At 40.6% G+C, this 21,223-nt stretch overlaps 1 protein-coding gene across 10 annotated transcripts in view; it reads left to right on the forward strand.

Moving 5' to 3' along the window:
* The first annotated feature begins 7,810 nt into the window (after positions 1–7,810).
* Positions 7,811–21,223, forward strand: part of SOX5 (SRY-box transcription factor 5) — a 296,148-nt gene continuing 282,735 nt past the window's right edge. For 6 of the 10 annotated variants that reach the window (XM_071733082.1, XM_071733085.1, XM_071733086.1 and 3 more), the window contains exon 1: positions 8,784–8,957. In XM_071733082.1, coding sequence (XP_071589183.1) covers positions 8,920–8,957 — 38 coding nt within the window. In that variant the 5' untranslated portion in view covers positions 8,784–8,919. Of the gene's footprint in view, positions 7,980–8,767; positions 8,958–21,223 lie in introns of those variants that run through there. The other 4 variants (XM_071733083.1, XM_071733091.1, XM_071733090.1 and 1 more) reach the window with 4 other exon arrangements.

Genomic DNA, 21,223 nt, shown 5'->3' on the forward strand with positions numbered 1-21,223 from the left:
CTCATCAGAAATAGAAAGTGTTATTTAAAGGGAAGAGCAGGTGACCAAATGTGCAGTCTAGATTCAGTACAATATTGTATGTCAAGAGAAGAGACACTGAACTTTGGATATGCTGCAGGCAGAGGAAAATTTATGACAGAAATTTTCTTTACAAACATTTTTGGGAAACTTCTTTGTGTTTTAATCTTAATGACTGTTATCTGAATCTGACTGTTATACTGAATCTTAATGTATGAATGTTTGTCTCAGTCGGGTGGTCTCCACTTTTCTTTCTTCCCTTTTTTTTTTTTTTTCTTTCACTTTGGCTGTGTGTTTGTTTTTTTTTTATAGCTCCTTCCTGCTTTTTTTATATTCTGAATATACCTTATTGCCAACTGTTGAAGATCTGTCTTGCTTACAAGCTAATTGGTAGCAAGCAGAAGGTAGCAACCTCATACCTGGATTGCATCAGGGCTTTTGAAGAATGTTCCCAGATACTCTGTTTTTCCCATACTTATGACTTCAAAATACTCTAGCAGTAATTTCTATTTTACCCCACGCAAGGTGCAGAAGCATTCCCAGGGACCTTTGGGATGCTACCTCAGTAATGGTTCTAGGCTCCAGCTGTCTCATATAAAAAGAGGTGAGATGCAAGAGTTAAGACTCCATATAAATAGCAATAACAACAAGAAATTGATCTGGTTTATATACGATACTTACATATTTATTTCTCTAGAATACTGGCTGAACTGGAGTTTGTGTGTTGGAAATAGGAAATCGGTTTTTTGCTTTTACAGAACCAAAGGGCATTAGTTTTGCTTTCACTCAAAAGTAGAAAATAACTCATAAAACTGCATCAGAACACTGTTAAAATCAATGAATGAGTATGGGATGCTTTTGTAACTTTAAATGGAACACAACTCTACATACTTATGGATTGCTGTTTCAGTGTGCAAGGTGTCAGATAGCAAAATGTTTTATAAATCCTTCCCTTAAAGAGATAGATTTAACATCATTAGAATCATTGCTTAAGTTACAGTTTGATCTTCCCAGTGACTTGTACAACAAATTAAATATCAGTGGAGTGCATTTAATAAACACTAATTTGTATTAATCCTACCATAGACGGGGCATGTCTTGTAGGGAACTTGTGTGTGGTATGGTAAAAAGGCAATATTTTTACAAATTTCTTCAGAATTTACAAACATTATATTTCAGGATCTGGATTTTTTAAACATTTACTACATAGCAGTTACATGAGTTCTTATGATTATGCAGACTAAAATAACAGAGATAAGCAATTTATAGACTGTAAGAATGTTATATTTTTGTGTTCTTTGTATAATTACAACTACTGGTTTAGGTAGAGGTCATTTCTTACAGGACACCTAATTCCTCACTGCTCTTCCAGTCGGAAGTGACTAGAAAATGGTAATATTACTTGGAAGTATTTAATTGTCTCGATTTTTCTCTAATCCAATGGAATATATAAAAGGCAGGACAACTGTGACTTGAGCTGTTTGTGTTTGTATCTTGCCAACCATCAAAGAGCTCAAGCTGGTTTGCTGAAGGTGGCCACTAGCCCTGTGCTGGTGGTGCCATCAAGGATCCCAAAGGCCTAAAAGACAAGCGCTACTCGTGAAGAGAAGCCGGCAGTAGCTCTTCCTGTGGGCATGGAGAATTTTCATTGCCAACACCAGAGCAAACCTCATGACTGCAAAAGAAAGGCTGGAAGGCCTTTCCCAAAGAGCACAGGATGAGGTGATGTGGATTATTCCAGAACACCCTTGCGCTTTTAATTGTGTGATGCTTGTTTTGCATCAGCTGGAAGGAACTCGTTTTTAAACCCAGCATCCTTGAGGCACAGGTTAGTAAGAGCAGACTGCAGTGGAAAAAGCAGTCCGATTAGAAATACAAGGACAAAATGTGATTACTGTAACCTAATTCAGTGGTTGAGTTAAAAAGAAAGACAGAATTGTTATTGAGGAAGAGATGAGAATGTGGTGATAAAACCTGCAAGAATTATATTGAGAGTCACGCAGAAGGGCCCACTGGGTTAAGCAGAACAATTTCAGTGCACTTGGAATCATGCTCCACAATTATTATCTACTTTCACAAATAGATCAAAGTTGTACTGTTAGGATACTTAGGCTCAGAAGCTTATGTTTAGCTGTAAAACTTAGGCTGTGTGTGTAAAAGAGACTTGACTCTTCCCAACCGCTCCTCTGCACATACACAGGTGAAAAGGGAGTAATTTCCATTTGATGAGCTCTGGCTATCTGTGTGAAATGAGTCAGGGTCATTGTTGGGTATATTGTGGCAGGCATTTACATGTTCGTAACAGTCATTGGAAATGACACCGAGGAGGAACATTCCTGCTGGCATTGTCATCCCAGAGGCTGCAGATCAGATGGGCACTGACAGGGAACAGGCCTGTCACTCAGAAAGTAATCATCTCGATCAGGATGGAGGCAGAGTACAGAGACTGCAAGTGAGGTGAGGCTGTGGGCTTCAGTCAGCATGGTATGTTCTGTGCAAAAGAACTGAAAAAAGAGCACAGAGAAAAAAAAAAATTAGAGCAACAGGTTCTTATTTTAGTAACATTTTATGATCAGAAACTTAATGAGAAACTGTAAATTTGAAATCCAGTTAGCTTCTTAAGTAATTTCAAGCACAGTTTCTATCCATGGATATGTTCTCTATTTTTGTGACTTGCGGTTTTTTTTAAACTGTCACGGTTTTATTTAATTTTTGTTCAAGCTGCTTCTGTGCAGTCCAAGGGTACTAAGGCAGGCAGTGAAGGGGCTCTGTAACTAACTGACATTATAATGAAATAATAAAACAAGCTGAACTCAAAATAAGGGAAGTGGGGGGTGTGGAGTGACCTCTCTCTAATTTTTCTTGTTTTCACAATTAGAAGTTACTTTTTGCAAAAGTCTAAATATAATTTCTTTTATTTGTGTTTACATATACTGTTTTTATTTCTAAAAACTATGTTCATATTATAGTTTATATCTGCATTAATTCTGAGGTTCCTTTACCCTGGCTGATGCAGAGTGGACAGGACTAAAGAGTGCCAACCTCCTTTTAAAGAACTATTAGGAGCTTTATTATAATATTTAGTGATCCTGAGGGAATTTTGAATTATAAATTTTAGATAAAGGTTCAGAGTTGTTCTTAATGGTAGTGGCAGTTCTTTTTTACAGGGATGGTTGCAGATGGCAGGCCTCTGCTGAAATTGCAAGTAAATAGCTGATAAATGAGGGCCTCCCACTTGCAAATGAGATGGTTTTACTTTTCCTTGAAGAAATTCAGTAAATTAAAAAACTCTAAATAGCACAGAAATTTCAGTCCTCCAGACCGCCTTCTCCTTCTCAGATTTTGCTATACTATATTCAGCACTCAGTTTTGCCAACACCAAGCATGCCTGGCATTTACGTTCTTTTAAAAAAGCATAGATTAGTTATATTTCTAAGAGTTAACTTCTCCTCTTGACACATGTACTTAATTCCCATTAATGGAAATGGCAGCTAGGCATGCACACTGAAAGGAAAAATATGTTCCTTAAGCATATGATCCAAACTGCATTGTAGCTAAACATTTCCACACTCTGAAGTAAGCGCTCATTATTTGCGAGATATTCTTCATAGTAAATTCATCAGCCCCACTCTACTCTGCTTTCACTCTCTTCTAACCTGTTCCAAAACACCCTTTCTTAGAAATCTTACATATTCATTCTTAATGCTGCAGTTGTTTTGGATGTGTGCCTAAAAGAGAAAATCCATTTAGGATCTTCAGAGTTTTGCATATTTTCTGTGAGAATTTTCCAGTAAATCATTCTGTGGAACATCTTACATTTCCTTGGACTTCATAGGTCTCTATTATTAAAACCTCCAGTGGAAATAACAAAACCCAAAAAGCTTTTTTTTTTTTTTTTTTTTCCCAGCACTTCCTTTACTTACTGTATTGCAGCAACTGCCAAAGGCACGAGGCTGAAGTGCTATCATTTGATGATTTAAAAAAATAATGTTTCATTTAAAGTTTCTCTTCTGCCAATATGCTTGTATATAGACCTGTGGATACGATCTGTGCAATATTCCAGAATTATGGTATTTCTAACTTGAGCTGTGTAGAAAATTAATTTTTTTTGTTTACTTCTTGAACTGGAGAACCACAATAGCAACAAAAATTCAGTTAAGCACAAAGCTTCAGATGGGAGTTCATAATTTGTTTCCCTTGCCTAAATGAAATTCAGAGATTTTTTGTTTAGTTTGACCCAAATTATTCCTTTTTGACTGGACTTGTCTGTTTCGGGTGCCCCTTAAAGGAAGCAAAGCAAGACAAATGCAGATTCACAGAACTGCTGGAGGGGGGGTGGGAGGAGGTTTCATTTTTTTCAGCAGTTGAAGATACTTGAATGTATATCCTGAATTCACATTTTGAGAAGAGAATTGGAAGAACTGAACATGAATCTCCCCATTTTCAAGCTGCTTTTGTAACTACAGTCAGCTCAGTAAAATGGGACATCAGGGCTTGCAATCACTACTCAAAAGTTTTAGAACAAGATAAAACTTTGTATGTTAAAAGTTGGACAGTTGCATATTACATACATTTTCTTCTTTCTCAGTCAGTGGTTATTTATCCTAATTCCTCAGCTCATTCCCTTTCTGATATGATAGCAGCCTTTGTGCTATGGCCTGGCAATTTCTCAAAAGAAGCCTAAAAGTTAGTATGAAATGATCTGTAGAAAGGCTTCAGAGATTCCCTCAAACTGTTTAACTTACTTTTCTGTCTCCTTATGATTGCAGTTGAACCTACTATGATAGCATAATTTTGTTGGTGAATCTATACACTAGACTTAATAATCCAATAATAACAATACAATGATTAATACAATGAATACAATTTTAATACAATAGTTAATATTAACACAATAGTAGCAGTAATTATTTTTCTCCTTTTTGGACCCAACTCTGTTCCTCCCTGCCCGTCTGCTGAGAGGGAGATTAGTAGTTGCTGAATAGATAAGATGAAGGAAACTAGGAAGAAGGGGTAGGTACCTGAGCACAAGTTGTAGTAGGATAAGAGCAAATGTAAACTAGGGTAAGGGAAAAGAAAGCTTCATATCAAAAGCATTCAGGGGAACGATCTCTACTTTCTTCCTTTCTTCCTTTCTTCCATTTCCTCCCCCCTTCTCTACTCTCCCTCTTGCTCAGTTGTCTTTGTTTTCTCCCATCAACATTTATTTGCTCTCCCTCCCCCCCCCTTTTATTGTAGTGTTTTGTACTTCTTTATATCAAAGCCAACGTCCTGTTCCGTAATTCCTGATGTTGATAGTGATTGCTCTGGTTTATAATCATATTAGCTGAGAGCCAGCAACCCAAGGAGCCTGATTACGCTATACCAACTTGGAGGAGTATGTAATTATTGTCCTAAAGAAGCTCCAATAGGAAATTATACAGGAAGGGGTAAGTAAGCTGAGGGAAGGATGTAGTAGATGAAGGGCAGTTGTGGAGCAGAGCTGAGTTGGAAAAAAGATTTGAAGATAGAGAGCTGAGCAGAGCTAACGTTCGGTCAAAACATGATAGTCCTGTTCAGCCAAAATGGTTGAATTTTTTTTTGAAAAAAAAAAAGGTCATCTTCTTCCAGGTGGGGCTTCTGAGTTGCTTCTCTCTGCAAACTTCTCCCAAGGCCAAGTATGAGGAAACAGGGGAAGGAAAGCATATGGTGCATCAAGAGAAAATGAGAGACTAAGCAAAGGGGACTCACAAATGTGAATATAGCAATGAGTGTACCAAAGAGTAGACGTAAAAGTAATGCCTTTGTGTTGTGGGGAAAAATGCTAAAATGTACGATGTGTTTCAGCAGTGTAGGGACTGTTGTCAACTGTAAGGCACGTGGGATCTTTGCTTTTCATGCTTTTGCTGGAGCTGGCTAACTGTGTCAACTTGAGCAAGCTACTAAGCCTGTCTGCATCTCAGTTTCCTCATTTGAGGCCAAATTCTCCTACTAAGTAGCCTCCTACTCCACACAGAGATTTGATGATTTGAATGGAGCCCCTGTGGAGTGAGATACTTTTCAATACAAATAAAGTTTTGGAATCAGCCCTAATTATATTTATTACCTGCAGAGGAGTAATGTGAAACTTAACATGGTTTGAGACCCTCAGATGAAAGAGAAAGTATTTGGAATTGTTCTTTTTAATCATCTGCTGCTTTTTTCAATGTCTGCTTCAGAGCTGTCCTAAAAGGGCTGGCTACTGAACAACAAATGAAAATCCTTGTACATATTAACTAGGTTTGTCAGACTCCTATGAATGGACCTCTGTGGAAAATATTATTTGCTAGGGGCTACTGAAGGAAGGCAGTTTACCCTGCCCCACAGTGAGGAGCCATTAGATCTACCTCATGCCAGAAGTTGACAGATTGTATGCGACTCGGCTCCGAGAGCTGTGGTGGTGTAAGGCAGGCTGGAGGCAGCCTTCGCAGATCCGCTTTTGTGGAGCGCGATGAAGGCGCCTTTGCGAACTTAGCTCTGGCGTTTTGTTTCCTCAGTGGTCCTAATGCTCTGTGGGGACGATGTGCATAAGTTACAAAAGTGGGTTCGCCACTCGTGACTTAAATTAGCATCCCCAGGCTTCTAGCTGATGATGCCTTTATGCCAATCCTGGACTGACCGGCCCCTGCGTTAGGCTGCTGGTTTGTAGCGTACGCATGGAAAGGCAAAAGGAGGGAATTAAACAGCGTAGCTGTTGTATATTAATAAAAATAATGAGCTTTTTAATTTGGAATTATTTCTTTCAGGCAGTGGGCACGAAAATGTTGAACATTTCATGGCTGTTCTGTGTGAATATGTGTATAGATTTCAAAAAGTAAACTCGCTTTCTCCGTGTCACTGGGAGGTAGGGATAAGAGAGGAAGAGAGGGGGCAGTGGACCTAATCAAACTGTTGTGGGGTCAAAACCTTCTGTTTTTTAAAGGCCCTTAATGTTGTCCAGCTGCAAATTAAAGGAGAAACAAACAAAAACAAACAGTAAAGAAAAAACAAAAACAACCCCCAAACAAACAAACAAAAAAACCCCCAAAAGCAAACAAACAAAAAAAAAGGAATGAGGGCTGGGGAACTGGAAAGAATGGAGTATAGATATGTGGTTGTGTGTGGGTGTGTGTGAATGTGTGTGCTAAAGAACAGGGAGACCAGTTTTTGGTGTTTTTTCTCTTTTTTTTCTTTTCTTTTCTTTCTTTTTTTTTTTTTTTTTTTTTTTTTTTTTTTTTTAATTTTATTTTTTTATTTTTTTGCTTTCCCCCTCGGCTCCTTACTCCGAGCCAGTGCCAGGCTGGACACGGGCCGTGCAGACTATTGAAGCATTGTGCGCTCCGCTTCCAGAGTAGCCCCAGGCTAATCCCCGGGGCTTGGAGGGGAATTTCTCCGCGGCGTTCTCCCGCCCTTCGCTCCCCTCTCCCCGCCGGGGCGGGTTCGGGCGGTGCAGCCCTCCCCGCCGGAGCGGGCGGCGGGTGTCCCCGGGATGCGGGGCGGGCTCCGCAGCGGCTGCTGTTGCCCGCGGCTCAATCCCCGCCTGTGAAAGATCCATTACCTGCTGGCCTTCCTCCGCGGCCAGCCGCGGGGCTCCGCAGCCGCGCTCCGGCCACCTTGTTATCGGGGACTGTCTGAGCAGGGGGAATCAGAGATCCATAGCGGAGGGTGTCCTCTCGCTCGCCCGGGGTGGTGGTGGTGGTGGTGAGAGAATAGGTGGGGAAGGCAGAAATAAACCAAGAAAAGCCCTAGGAGACGAACGGGAAGTTTATTTTTGTTGTTGTTTGTGCGTGTGTGTGTGTGCGTGCGAGTATGTGCGCGCCCGCTGTTTTGGCATGTGGCTACCTTTCCCCTTGCACACAACAAGGCTGTTTGATGGAGTTTGGAGCTGAGGAAACTTTGGGTTTGTTGCCAGGACGGTTCGCAGCACTTTGTGGAAAGCAAGAGCTAACAGTGAGACCGACAGAGTGAGTGACAAGTTGTTTACAGGTTTCCTTGAAGGGGCCTCTGCTATATTTCAATCTGTCAAAGTTGCTTTTCTTCCCTCAGAACAATGCCTGATTGTTGTGCGGGGTGTGTTGTTTTTTTTTTTTTCCTTTTTTTTTTTTTTTTTTTTTTCTTCTTTTTCTTTCCCCCAAAGAGAAAGAGGGAGAGAGATAGCCAGAGAGTGAAAAGGGGGGGGCGGGAGGGGGGGCAAGAGAAAGGAATGAAAATTCTTCGGAGCACAAATGCCTTTGGTAACATTTTTATGTGTCTAAGCTTTTCTCCCCTATTTCAACTCCGAGAGAGTTGATAACTATTTCAATTTAATCAGTCTGCTCTTGTTTTATCTTCTTTCTCCACTGATCTTCCCCAGCGCAAGGGATTTGCTCCTGGCTTGCCGGTTTAGGTGGATTGTCGGGGCTTTTTTTTTTTTTTTTTTTTTTTTTCTCTCCTTTCCCCCCGCCCTCCCCCCCCCCATTTACTCCCCCTCCCCTCCTCCACACACACACACACACACACACACACCCCTCCGCTCGGTTTTTAGGACACTGAACGAGTTGACTTTTCCCGTGTCGCGGCGGCGGGCGAGCAGAATTAAAAGGAAGGGGCAGGCGGCAAGCGGAGGTTGCCCAGCGCCGGGCCGCCGCGCCGCTGTGGGGGGAGCTGTGTGCGCAGCCTGCTGCGAGGCGCTGCCCCTTTAAGAGACTGGTCAAGGAGTCCTAGCTCAGAGCGAGCCGGGAGGGAGGGAGGGAGAGGGAGGGGAGGGAAGGGAGGGAGGGAGGGAGAGAGAGAGAGAGAGGGAGAGAGAGAGAGAGAGAGAGAGAGAAAATCAATCGGTTTAGAAGGTTTGGACTCACTTGACAGGTTCAGTTGGAGGCGACCATAGGTGGCTGCTGTGACAAAGGGAAATTGTGCTTTTCCAGCATGCTAACTGACCCTGATTTACCTCAGGAGTTTGAAAGGTGAGTCGAGTTGTTGGGGCGGCGGGGGGGGGGGGGCGCTGCCTTTTGCGTTGAGGAGGGGGTGTGTGTGTGTATCTTCTTCCTTTTTTTTTTTTTTTTTTTTTTCCTCTCCTTGTTGTTCCGTGGCTTGTTTGATGTTGTTGTATCATTATTATTATTCTATTTTTTTTTTTCCTTAAATTTATATGAGCACGCGTGTTGGCGCGCGTGTGCGCGGATCGGCTGCCCGCGGTGCAGGCTCGCACAGGCACACGGGGACGGGCGCGCAACTCCGGCGCTTGGCGGCAGGCCGGGGAGATGCTCGCACCCCCCCCCCCCCCCTCCCCAACCCCAAGCCCCAAATCCCCCCTCCTCTCCTCCCCTTCCCTCCGGCGTTACCTTGGCTATTCAAACGGCGTGCCAGTTAGCCGGGCGTGGGGTGGGGGCGGGGCGGGGCGGGGCAGGGGAGCCCCTCGCCCGGCCGAGCCCTTCGCCCGACCGCCCCGGCGCTGCGCAGCTTTGTTCCGCTGCTTCCGAGGCTGCCGTGCCATGCCCTGCCCTGCACTCCCCAGCCCACCCTCCCTTGCCGAACCGGCCCGCCGAGGCACAAGGACCGAGGTGCCTTCCTCGGCGGCACCTCCCCGCCCCTGCCCGGGGACTCCCCGGGCGACGGAGGATGCCCCGGCGGCGGGCGAGGCGGGGAGGGGGGGCTGTTCAACTTCCAGCCTCAGTCTCCCGTCAAACTTGGGAAAGGCGCTCTGCCGAGCACATGACCTTTTGTTGATCTAGTAGGAGCGATTATTTTTAGGCAAGTTAACATCCCGGCCCTTCGTCAGGAGAACATCCTTCTGCCTGTAGAGGGAAAAAAAAAAAAAAAAATAAAGAGGAAAAAGTGAAACTCTTCATCCAAGTCTCCCAAGTTTTGGCCGTCACCTCTCTCGCGGAGTGTCAAGAGTGGGGTTTGGGTGTGACATAGGCGCACCCGTTTCCCCCTGACCCAAGCAGGAGTCTTCCCTGCCTGGAATTAAGTTTTTGCTGTCATTGGCAATGGCTTGTGACCTCCAAGAGTTTAGTCCTTATTTCATATGATCTGGCGCTCCTAAGAGGTTTTGAAGCGTTTGCTCAGGCACTTGTACACATGTCCATTGATGATCCGGCATCCCTTCCCTCCGGCTTCATTTTAAAAGGTTATTAATAGTCCCTTGTGTGGCTGCATTAAACAATCCAAACTTTCATTTCTAAGCGGTACATAAAAGAACGCCAGGATGCGCGTTACTTAGGTTTTTCTCATCTTCATGAAAGCTACCTCCTGTATAAACATTTGGTTGTATCTGACTATGCAATACAAGCTAGGTGCTAGACCAGCTGGTTAAAAATATGCTAAGTCAAGCTGTTCATCGTTCAAACCTACTGAATTTGATAGTAAAGGCACAGAAAAGAAGGCAAGATAAAAACATCTTAAGTGGGCTGAGGAACACGCGTGCAGAGAAAGGACAGGGAACAACATTTGAATTTAAAGATCGAAGAGAAATAAAATAGGGAAATGGAAAAAAGAACTGTTTTAACACTTTCAGTCCTTGTTCTAAAGGAAGCTAAACGCTTCCTTACTAGAAAGTTGAATTGGCATGATTGTACCACTCCAAGGTTGTCTTTAATGCAATTAATTTTCCATACTTGGAATACTTTGCGTTTTTCTTTGGCTTGTTGTCATTACAATAATAGAAGAAAATATGTTTTGTTCACGTGTGTTGTATTAACTTAGTTGAACTACCTGAGGAAACCATCATACTGGTGTTGAATCTGATCTGGCATCACAATCATGCATTTGTCCTGTTCATCTAATTAGCAGATTCAAGTATTTCATCTGCTTCGCTAAGATTATACATATAAAGCAAGCGATTTGAACTTTGAATACTTGTAAACTCTGTCAAGCAGAATGAAGTCCTTTCATTTTCCTGTTGGGGGACTTCTTGAAAATCTGAAGTCTCCCTGCATTCTAAATATATATTTATATATTTTTTAATATAAGCTAATCATTTTGGATGAAACATCTTCCTTAGAAATAGAATGAGCTGCTCTATTCTTCTCCCCCCACCTCCCTTCAGCATACATTTCATTTTCAGAGATCCCAGCTTTGCTTTTGTAAACATTCTAGTTAAATAATCAATAGGCTGCTCTCCTTTTGCTATGCAGATAATACCAAGCAGTAGGAATGGGAAGCAATAAAAACGAATCTCGGGATATAGAATGTACATATTTTTAACTATTTTCCCTCTGCTGTTGAAATTGGTACTACAAACCAACATCTTTGTTAATCATTACCATTTGTTTACATTGTGTGTGTTTGACTATAGTTACACACACATACACAGAGTAGATACTGTCCATGTAATATATCTGTGTTTATCAGAAAACAGCCATGAGGACACACTTTCTCTTCCACAGAGATGCACAGACCCTCAGACACACACACGCTCACAGGGTACATGTGTGTGTATATGTGCATGATGCTCAGATGTTTGCTTTTTAGATGTTTATGGCAGGTTATTTTCTCAGTTTCTCAGTAAATGCAGTTCTTGGAACGTATTTCTGCAGTCGCTGGAGTCCAGCACGTTGTATCCGCACGACCGGCTTCAGATTTGTTATTTCTATCCACCTCCCACTATTCCCTTATAAACTTGAATAGCAAATTAAAAGGAGATAAAGATTTATCAAGCAAAGTTGTTTGCAGTTCAGATCTCAAGGCATCTGTACATAGCTCAGGAGCTTATTTTTCTCTCGCTGTCATCTTTCCCGTGATGTTTCAGTGTATCCCGGTAAACTGCCAACAGTTCAGAAACTTTCAGTCACCCCAACTAAAGAGATCTGAATCAAGGGGACTTGTCTTGTGTGTCTGTGGCCATTAGCAGGGAGCCTTTACAATACACACTCAGAATGAAAATGATCCTCAGTGTCAGACGAATAAACATTCATTAATTCATTCAGCATCACTAGTAAATTGCAGTAGGTTCTGTGAATTAGCATGTATAATTAATTACCATATCAAACATTTGAAGGTTTTCGTCTTTCCCTGAGAAGTTACTTGCACTTCTTTATTTCTGCTTGTGGCAGTTCAGCAGTGTGATTGAGAGGAGCATCAGAATGCATACGCTGAGGGGGATGATGTTTGCAGAAACGTTGTGGGAAGAAATTATAACTGGAATCTGCTCCGTGTGCTACACAGGGAAAGGATCACTTCTAAATGTACTTTGTGGTGTACCTGTGGCACTCTGAACGGGTTTTAGAGGTCTCAGAAAGAATAACTCTTTTGTTGTTTGGTTGTCTTTGTTTTTGTTTTAAAGATGGGTCATTATACTTAAATATAACAAGTGTGGCCACAGTAGAAAGAAAGTTTACTTCACTGAGTAAAAAGGTAGAGATAATCCAGCCGAAATCATCGTGAACAGCTGTGAAATTTATAGAATGATAAAATCTCAGAAATGCCCAACATAAAGTTTTAATGTCTTAATAAAATCTGATAAATGAAAAATATATAAAGTGACTGCTTAACAATGTCCCTAGTGTATGGAATGTTCTTAAACCCAAATTAATTACTGCATATTTACATATATCTGTAGACTATGAGAGGGGCTATGCTAGGCACCCGGACAGAGTTACATCCTTTCTTTTTTTCATTCTTCTATTTTTTTCTTTTTCTCTCCTTCTTAAATTTATTTATTTATTGTTTATTTTTACCGTGCCAGTTCAAGGTAAAGAGGTATGTAGTGTTCATGGAAGAAAGAGGGATGGGTTAGTGTTTATATAGGAAAAAAGAAAGAGTAGAAAGACAAAAGGCATGGATAGGAGTGTGGGGATGGAGACAGTAGAACAGGTTTAACATTTACAGTCACCAGTTTTGTGCACTTGGAATATTCTCTGTGCTAGTGACTAGCTTGTAGAAAGAAAAGGCTCAAGGATGTAAAGCAAGCCTCTGTTGGGAGGAAAAAAATATACTTAGCTGCTTCACTGCTGCACTGCACGAGTCATTTCAGACTCCCACTGAATTTATTTTGGGGTTGTACCAACACTGTCAAATGGAGAAATCATTTTCCTAAAAGGAAACTTTGCGTATTCCTAAGTGCTTTTCTTAGCTAAAGTTATCCTAAAAGCTTTCTTCTGCTGCTGTGTTTGCTGTGAATTTTGGAGAAAGAATACTACCTTTCTACTGACCGGCTCAGAATGACATCCCACTCTCCTAAAATCTGCCTTTAGAAGTAAGAGTGATTATTCCTTTATTTAATAGAAAACAATTAGAGTTATTTAGTATGGGGCTGAATAGCTTTTACCTTTCATTGAGATGTTTTGGGAAAAGGACTTCATTGCTTATGTTTGTGAGTCTAGGGGTCTGGAATCTGAAGAATAAATACAGTGCCACTTAAAAGTTTCAGATAGGGTTTTTTTACAGTGACAGAAATGAACATGGTTTTATTTCTCTGGGATAAAGCTGAAAGAAGTAATGCATTTGCAGACTACTCATTAATGTCCTGCGTGTGCTAATTTCATCTGTTGTGCATAAGCTTAGTGAGGTAGAGGTTGACTGTTACAGATTATGGATTTTAATGAACGTCTCAATAATTTACCAGTTGCTGAAATTGTGAACTAGACTTGGAAGGCAAAAGCCCAAATGAGAGAGCTGATGAGTGACACACCAGCCTGCACAATTCAACTGTTGTATTCATTGCATTTGAATCAAATTGGGAGTTTGGCATTACTAATTCTGGGTGGCTGGCTCATCATATGCATTCAACGAGTTAATTAAAACACACACAAACACATACACACACTCTCCCACCAAGCATCTTGCGATGTTTATGTGCCTAGTGTGTTTGATTGGTACCTTTAGATAAGAGAGGAATTGTTTTTCCTTTTCTTGCTGTCCAGAGATCTTAAATATATAGCTAGTTTACAAAATATTTACTACTTCTCGGGGAGCTTTTAACGAGCATTTATGGCTTTATCATTTAGGAGGCATATAGTATCTGATTGAGTTACTTAACTGTGAAGCATACGTGTCTGTGTAATGTGATATATCTGTAGCTGTATAAAATATACTTTTACAATATTTATGTAGGAAAACGAGTGTATCTTCCCAAGATAGATTTATGGTTTCTTTGAAAACGAGTGTATCTTCCCAAGATAGATTTATGGTTTCTTTGCATACTTTTCATACTACACTTTTTGAAAATCCCTTGAAGTTGAATAGGGTACCTGCATGCTTGTGTGTCAGCTCTGCCTCTGCAACTCTTACAGAATTCAGTTTGTCATCCTCTTGGTTTTCTGTAATGTTATTAATTTATTGCTCAGGCCTGGTTATAGCATAATTAACTCGTAAGTGGAGGGGGAAAACCATGTTGTGATGTTGTACCTATACACACTGGATACATTCAATGCCTGTGAATTCTGCTACTGTAGTAAAAAGAGAAGCGATCTCAGCAATTAATCAGTAGCTGTAGTACATCTCTGCTAATGGGCAAGGAGTTTGTTTAACAAGTACCATCCTTAGAAGCCAAGCGTTTTTCCCTTGTAAAGTATCTGTGGGTTTTTTATCTAACTTGGAAAAATGGGTGAAGCCTCCCGTACTGCCTGTGAAAGGTAACATTTTGTTAGGCTCGAGTACGTCAAAAACCGTGCTGCAAATTAATCAAATCCATGTCACCTTCTTGTATTACCTAAGCCAGAACTTTACTTCTCAAACTTTGGAAACGGGTTGTGATTTTCTCCTGAGCTTTCCACTTCGGGCGGGAGGCGATGGCGCGCGCCGTACCCGACGGGGGATTTATGGCCCTTCCTACCTTCCGCATCTCCTCCCGGAGAGGAGACCCCCTGGCGAAACCCATAAAATTTTTCACCCGTGCCTTTGCCGAGGGTGACGATGCGAGCCTGCGGTCTGCCACGCGTCCCACCTCTCCCACACCATACTGAAGGGGCTGTCTTGGCCCAAGTGGCTTGTGCCTTGCCTGAGGGCCGGGCTCAGCCTGCGGCCAGTGGCCACCAGGGGGGCAGCGAGGAGCCCCGCCGTGGAGCCCCACACGCCACAGCCTTCCGTGCCGAGCTCAGCCTTCGCCAGCCTGAGGAGCCAGGAGTCTCCAAAAGTTGTCCCTGAGCCCACATGTCCTTGTGACGGTGTGAAGTTCTGCGCGCGGTTGTTGTTGGGAGGGAGCGCAGTTAGAGGAGATTCTGGAAGAATTTTGGTGAGTGCTGCTTGCAGGGGCCATCGTACTTGAAAAGAATGTAAGGAGTGGGTGGAAATCGTGAAATGTGCAGTGATAATCCAGAGAAACTCTCTACTTTTATTTTATTTTTTTATTTATTTTCATTTTTCTTCTGGATGGGTGCAATTCTTTATTTTTAAAACGGAAAAAGAAAGCAGGAATGGGTTTCAAGAATCATCAGATGTTAATACGAAGTTCAGGAGGGGCTAAGAGGTGCTGCCCATGGTGTGTGTGGGGGTGTTGGTTATTTTGAAATAAATTTGCAAACATTTTCCTGCTTCTTATTTTTGATCTGGCATGACACTTCTTTTCAGCTTGCCCTTTTGTCACCTTGCTTAAGAAAAAAAAAATTAACATGATGATATTATTTTTGACTTGTAGAACTCTGTGAGTTGAAGCAAAAATGAGAAAAAGCTTGGGGCTCATTTTGAAAATCTGAAATGGCTTTGACCTTGTTTCTCTTAAAAGTATTGTGGGATTAATCAGGTAACATTTCTCAATTCTCAAATTTTAATTATATTTGCTATTTTTAAAATTTATCTTTGGTACTCCATATTTCCTTTTTATACTTTTTTCTTCTTTTTTTCTTTTTTTTTTTTTTTTTTTTTTTTTTTTTTTTCCTAGAAAGCACAGGTATGGAAATTCATGTCAGCAACTGCTCATTGAGATCTATATTAATTTAATTTTCTTTTACAATGTACTTAAGCTTTTGTGTTTTCTCAGGTTCAGGTAGACTGTCTTCATTGTGTTTTGTTTTTTTCCTAGTATGTGGGTGTCTGTATGATATTTGATCTAAATTTATTGTAAAATGTTAACTTAGTGCTAATTGTTGTTTCTTGTTGTATTATAGTCTTACTACCGTGTATTTGTTTCTGTCTTACTAATCTTAACCTGATTCTGTTACTTTTGGGGGAAAAATATATTCAGAGTGAATACAAATTTCATTTTTGTGTCTGAAAAATCAGACGTCTTTTTAGTGGTGAGGAACTGTGTGTTTGTTGGTATCTGTTATTTCTGCATAGTTAAAACCACCGTCTAATGTTCTTCATGAGTCTTCATAGCTCTGGAGAAAAAAGGCCTAGGAATGTAGTTTATGTAAAAAGAAACCCACTAAATTTGTCATCCACTTGGATTCTTTGGTGCTGAGCTTGTAATTTTTAATTTTTTTTTTTTTTAAGAATAGGGGGGGAGTGAAAAAAATGCCCCATGTTTCATTCATTCATCTCACAGGTTTGGCATGGGCAAAGATAATTTATCTGACAGTAGGCTGGAGTTACTTGCCAATGCCAACTCATTAGATAGCATAAGACCAAGAGAAAATGTTAGTGGTTCCAAACAACTTGTAGTTTTGATATTCCTTTTTACCATGCATTCCATTAAAAGATTTCACTAAACTTTTGGCCAACAGTGAGTCTAAAAAAAATCTCAAGAGTCTGTATACACATCCATACAGACGCATTCATGCTTGTTCTCTGTAGCTTGGTATGCCTGTGTACTGGGTTGCATTTAGGTTTTCTCTTCAGTTGGTTGAGAATCCTAAAGAGACCATGCTTTTATGGTGTGGTGTGACTAAGCTTCATTATCTCTGCATACAATTTTTATAATTTTGAGGTGTGCCTTGTTTCAAGAGAGAGAATGTGTAAGGAAGAGTGTGAAGTGTGCCCTGTGCTGTCACTTTTGAGGTCGCCTGCCTGAGTTAGGGTTGAGGCACTTGTGTGGAGCTTTGTGCCAGGAGGGAGTATGGGCTCTCCGTAAGTGCTACCCAGGCTGTATTTGACTGTAGAGAAGTCTTCAGAGAAATTCCCTTAGCAGCCTCATTGCATTCACTTTGTAAAACAAGACTGAAAACATTTTCTCTGAAGGTTTAGTCAAGTTTCTATTCATAGGGTTTTCTCCCTAAATTTCAGTACTGTGGCTTCACTGGGGCAGAAGCTTTTTTGGATAGAAATGAGATGTGTGGGAAGGTGATGGTTGGTAAGGGTGGAGGGAAGGATGTTCTTACCCATTTGGCATGTCTGTTGACAAACTGGGTCATTTTGTTGTGTTGTATTTACATGACTTGTTCCTGTGCTGGTGTGAAATGTGAATCACCAAAACATGACGATTGTTTTTTCTTTTAAATAAATTAGGCTAATGAAACAAAACTGAAATAGAACTGAAAGGCTAAATGAAATAAAATGAAAACAGAACACGCAACATTATTCTTTTGCTACAGTTTCCTTCTGCAGCTGCTGAGTAAAGCCAAATAGGTTTCTTTTCTATGTCTGTTAAAAATATCCAGGCTTTTGACTTTGAAAATCGCAGGGACATAGAAAATACAGCTCACTTCTCAGGTCTAGCCCTTTTTGTTTTGTTCATGGGTTTTGGATATTTAAGTAGATACTTATGGACAGTGTGTTGTAAAGGAGGCTATTAATTCTCATCTTTGAAACCATGTTAACATCAAGTTGATGGGATTGGAAATGGCATAATTTCTAAGTGGAAGACCCTCATCTTTTCCTTGCGTTTTGTAGATTCTCACTTTTCCTCTTCTTGCCTAAACTCTGAAACCAGTTGTTTGGCTCAGGAAACCATATTAAGTTATAGTGTTTCCATGCAAAATATGGAAAAAATACAGTACCACTCTCAAGTACGCCATGCGCCTCTTTTTATAGATAATCTGCATGTGTATTAGTGGCATTGATTTAGTGTGTTTTTGTAGTGTGCAGGCATCCTGAATCAGGACCCCATTATGCTCGTCACTGTACAAACACAAAAAAGAAGGTTTCTTTCCATTCCACAGAGCAGCCTTTGTGCTTAGAGCTTAGAGTAATATCAATGTTTCTTTGTATGGGGAAAATTCAGAAACGGTGAGTAGGTAAGAGATCCCTAGCATGGTTCATGAATGAGATTTCAGTCCTGAAGCCATGCTTTAGAATTCATAAATTGAGCAATGTATGTGCATGTGTATTCTCTCTCTGTGTATTTTCTACATATATATGTAGAAGTTGCCTTACTGTTAGAAGTACTGATAATATTAATAATAGATTCATACTTCCTATAAAGTCTTTTGATTAGGAATTCAGAGCATTTGGAAAGAATTAATATACAAATCATGAATATTTCTTGCTCTTTAGATTGAGAAATAAGATTAGCCTCAACCTATAGATGAGAAAACTGGGGGACAGTGTCACAAAATCATTTGCATGAGTGGGTATGAAAAAGTAGAGATACTGACTACAAGTCCTGTTTTTTAACCTCAAGATCCCTTTTTTTTCCTTCTTAAGATCCGAAGAACTGCAAATTACAGACTTCTGTCTGTCCAATTATAATTTCTAAAGGTCTCATTCTAGGAAGATGAAATACAATATTCAAATTACTTAAATATGTTAAATAGGGAGTTTGGAGTATAATTAATAATATAAAGTGCAGGAATATTTATAGCCCCAGCCACATCGGTTAGGGCTGGGGGGGAATATTGTCTTGTAGCCCCTCCAGTTATCTGAGCATGCTTCAAAACCAACTCTCTACCTTGAGGCAAGTTCAGTGTTTAAGCAGGAGATTGAGAGACCGTGTGTGCTGCTAACAGTCAGGTAAAGGTTTCATCCTGGAGAACAATTTACATCTTCAGCCATATGTACAAGAGCTGTCATATGCTTTATAACCTGCAGACCAGGCACTGGGGAGTCCAGGAAAAAAAATTCTTCACCTGGTTAGTATTAATATGAGGAACAGACTCTACTGAAAGCAGCAATGTAGTCAGCCAGAGAGAGCAGCCCAACTAGCTTAAAAGCAAAAAGCACTCAGTAGAACACAAAATGCATTGTGGTTCTTACCTGTGTATTTGACATCTGTTTTTTAAATGTGTGACAGAGATGCAAAATGGAGAAAATGGTTAAAGGCGTATTAAAAGGGAAGAATTATTTTCTTATTCGTATTAGAAGTTATTCTAGTCTGTTTTCTTTTTTTTTTTTTTTTCCTTGTTTCCAGCTGTGTGCTCAGTAAGAGTAGAGCTGAATAGTGGGGGTCTGCAGGTGGATTTAGATCTGGGCTCTGTGTTGTGTCTCTTAAGATACGCTGTTGAGAAAATGGCTATAAAAGGAGTCTTGGGTGAATTTGATCTCTGTAGCCTTTGAATATTATGACTGAGCTATTAAGATATTCTCTTTGATAAGCTTTTTAAGAAGGAGACTAATTTCAAGGTAATGGATTATGATCATGTTCCATAGTATTTCAGTAGTAGCTATTCAGCAGTATGTTCACAAAGACCTATTTTGTGATAGGGCTAGTCAAGGCATCATTTTTAAAAGTACCCATTCATTCTGAGTGTTTGGACTCGGTGGCATTGAAGTTCAGTGTCAGGTCCTAAAAATGTAGGCCTAATTAATTAATATTTTGCTCAACTCTATGAAAAACGCTGCTGTTACTCACTCCAGGAAACCAGAATGGCATGAAATGGTGGCTCATGAGGAGACCACTGAGAAGAAGCCTGACTTTCCTTAATCTTCAGCAAACTTCCATCAGTTCCAATACCACCAGAATTTTTGAATTTTCTGCAGGCTGGTAGAGATCTGTGGATTTCAGTAGTTTCATGGTTTTCAGAAGTTCCATGTTAGTGTTAAGACGCATTAACTGTCCATTCCTCCTAAACTTCTATCCCTGGCAGATTAAAATGACCAGAACAGTGGTGGTGAAAATGTACCTGAATTCTGCCAGGGCTAATATCTGGGCCTTAGTGGACTTGGCACTGTGCACAAAATCAATCTTTGTTTTGAAACTGTTTGTTTCCTAAGGTAGTAATTTCCAGTTGTGGCCACTGAGGCCTCAAGCCAGACCGCTGCACAAAAATGCATTCTTCCAAATATACATTTGTTTGATAACCTCAGTTGTCAAAAGTGTGACCTCTGTTAATTTGTCACCAGGCAAATTATTGTCACCAGTTCCCAGATTCCATGAGAACCCCAGGCAGACAGCAGAGCCCCATGCTGGTAAGCATTTCTGGTTTTGCTGTTTGTGGTTATAAGCAACCTACTTACAAATTAGTTGAATGAAGTACCTGCAACTGAGGTGACTTGGCCATGGGTTGTCTGGTGTAACAGCAGCAGATTCATCAGTGGATTCTTGGAGGGCTCACTGCTCGTCTGGAGCAGCATAGCCTAACTTATTGTCATATTAAATAAACTAAATGGTTGGGAAATAAAAAAGACAGCATCTTATTGTTAAAACGACTTAGAGAATTCCCGTCTGGATGTTTATTAGAAAGGTGAAAATAAGATGAATGAAGTTGCTGCTGTTACAGTTGAGTAGAGTTTGATACGGAAGTCTGTATTTTTAAAAGCAGCTATAAAAAATTAGAGCTTAATAGAAGTTAGAACATTATTTTAAAAAGAAGATAAATAAAATAGCTTTTTACATACATGTGCAGTCTATTGAAAGGCCATCCAAAGCGCTGATACCAATTTAAGAAGATGATCTTTTGCCTTAATTATACATCTGGGAGATATTAGCTGAACATTTTGTGGAGAACTGCAAATACCTTAGTTGCCAGTTGTCTAAAATGCTGCTAATGATTGCTTCAGTGCCAGTGTTTTGATGGCTAGAACCTAGGCCTGAATATGAATACAAAGAACTCCCATCTAAAAAAACCGCGTGCGCGCACACACTTTTCATACAAAACAGATTTCAACCATCTGCTTGGCACTTAGCTTTGCAACTGTAGGCTCTGATATGAAAGGGAGCACTGTCCAGGTTATGAATGGTATCACTTTTATTGGTACCTCATAAAAATCATAGTGTTTTTTAGAAAGCTTGTGTATCCAATATATATTTCATTATTCAGCAGAATAATGGAAACAACTGCCTTAGTCAAAATTTTGTGCCGTCTCTTGTTGCTTCCACGGCAAAGCCTCCTTACCCATGCAGAAGGGATTCTGTAGTGAAGAAGTTTCTGTTCTGCACCTAAGCATTTCCAAGTGTATCAGATGAGTTTAGATGAGTGGCCCTTGGAACTGACACCCCAGATGGTTTATGACACAAAGCACTGTTTGCTTAGGAATA

The sequence above is a fragment of the Heliangelus exortis genome, chromosome 1, assembly GCF_036169615.1.
Source record: "Heliangelus exortis chromosome 1, bHelExo1.hap1, whole genome shotgun sequence".
Lineage (NCBI taxonomy): Eukaryota > Metazoa > Chordata > Aves > Apodiformes > Trochilidae > Heliangelus > Heliangelus exortis.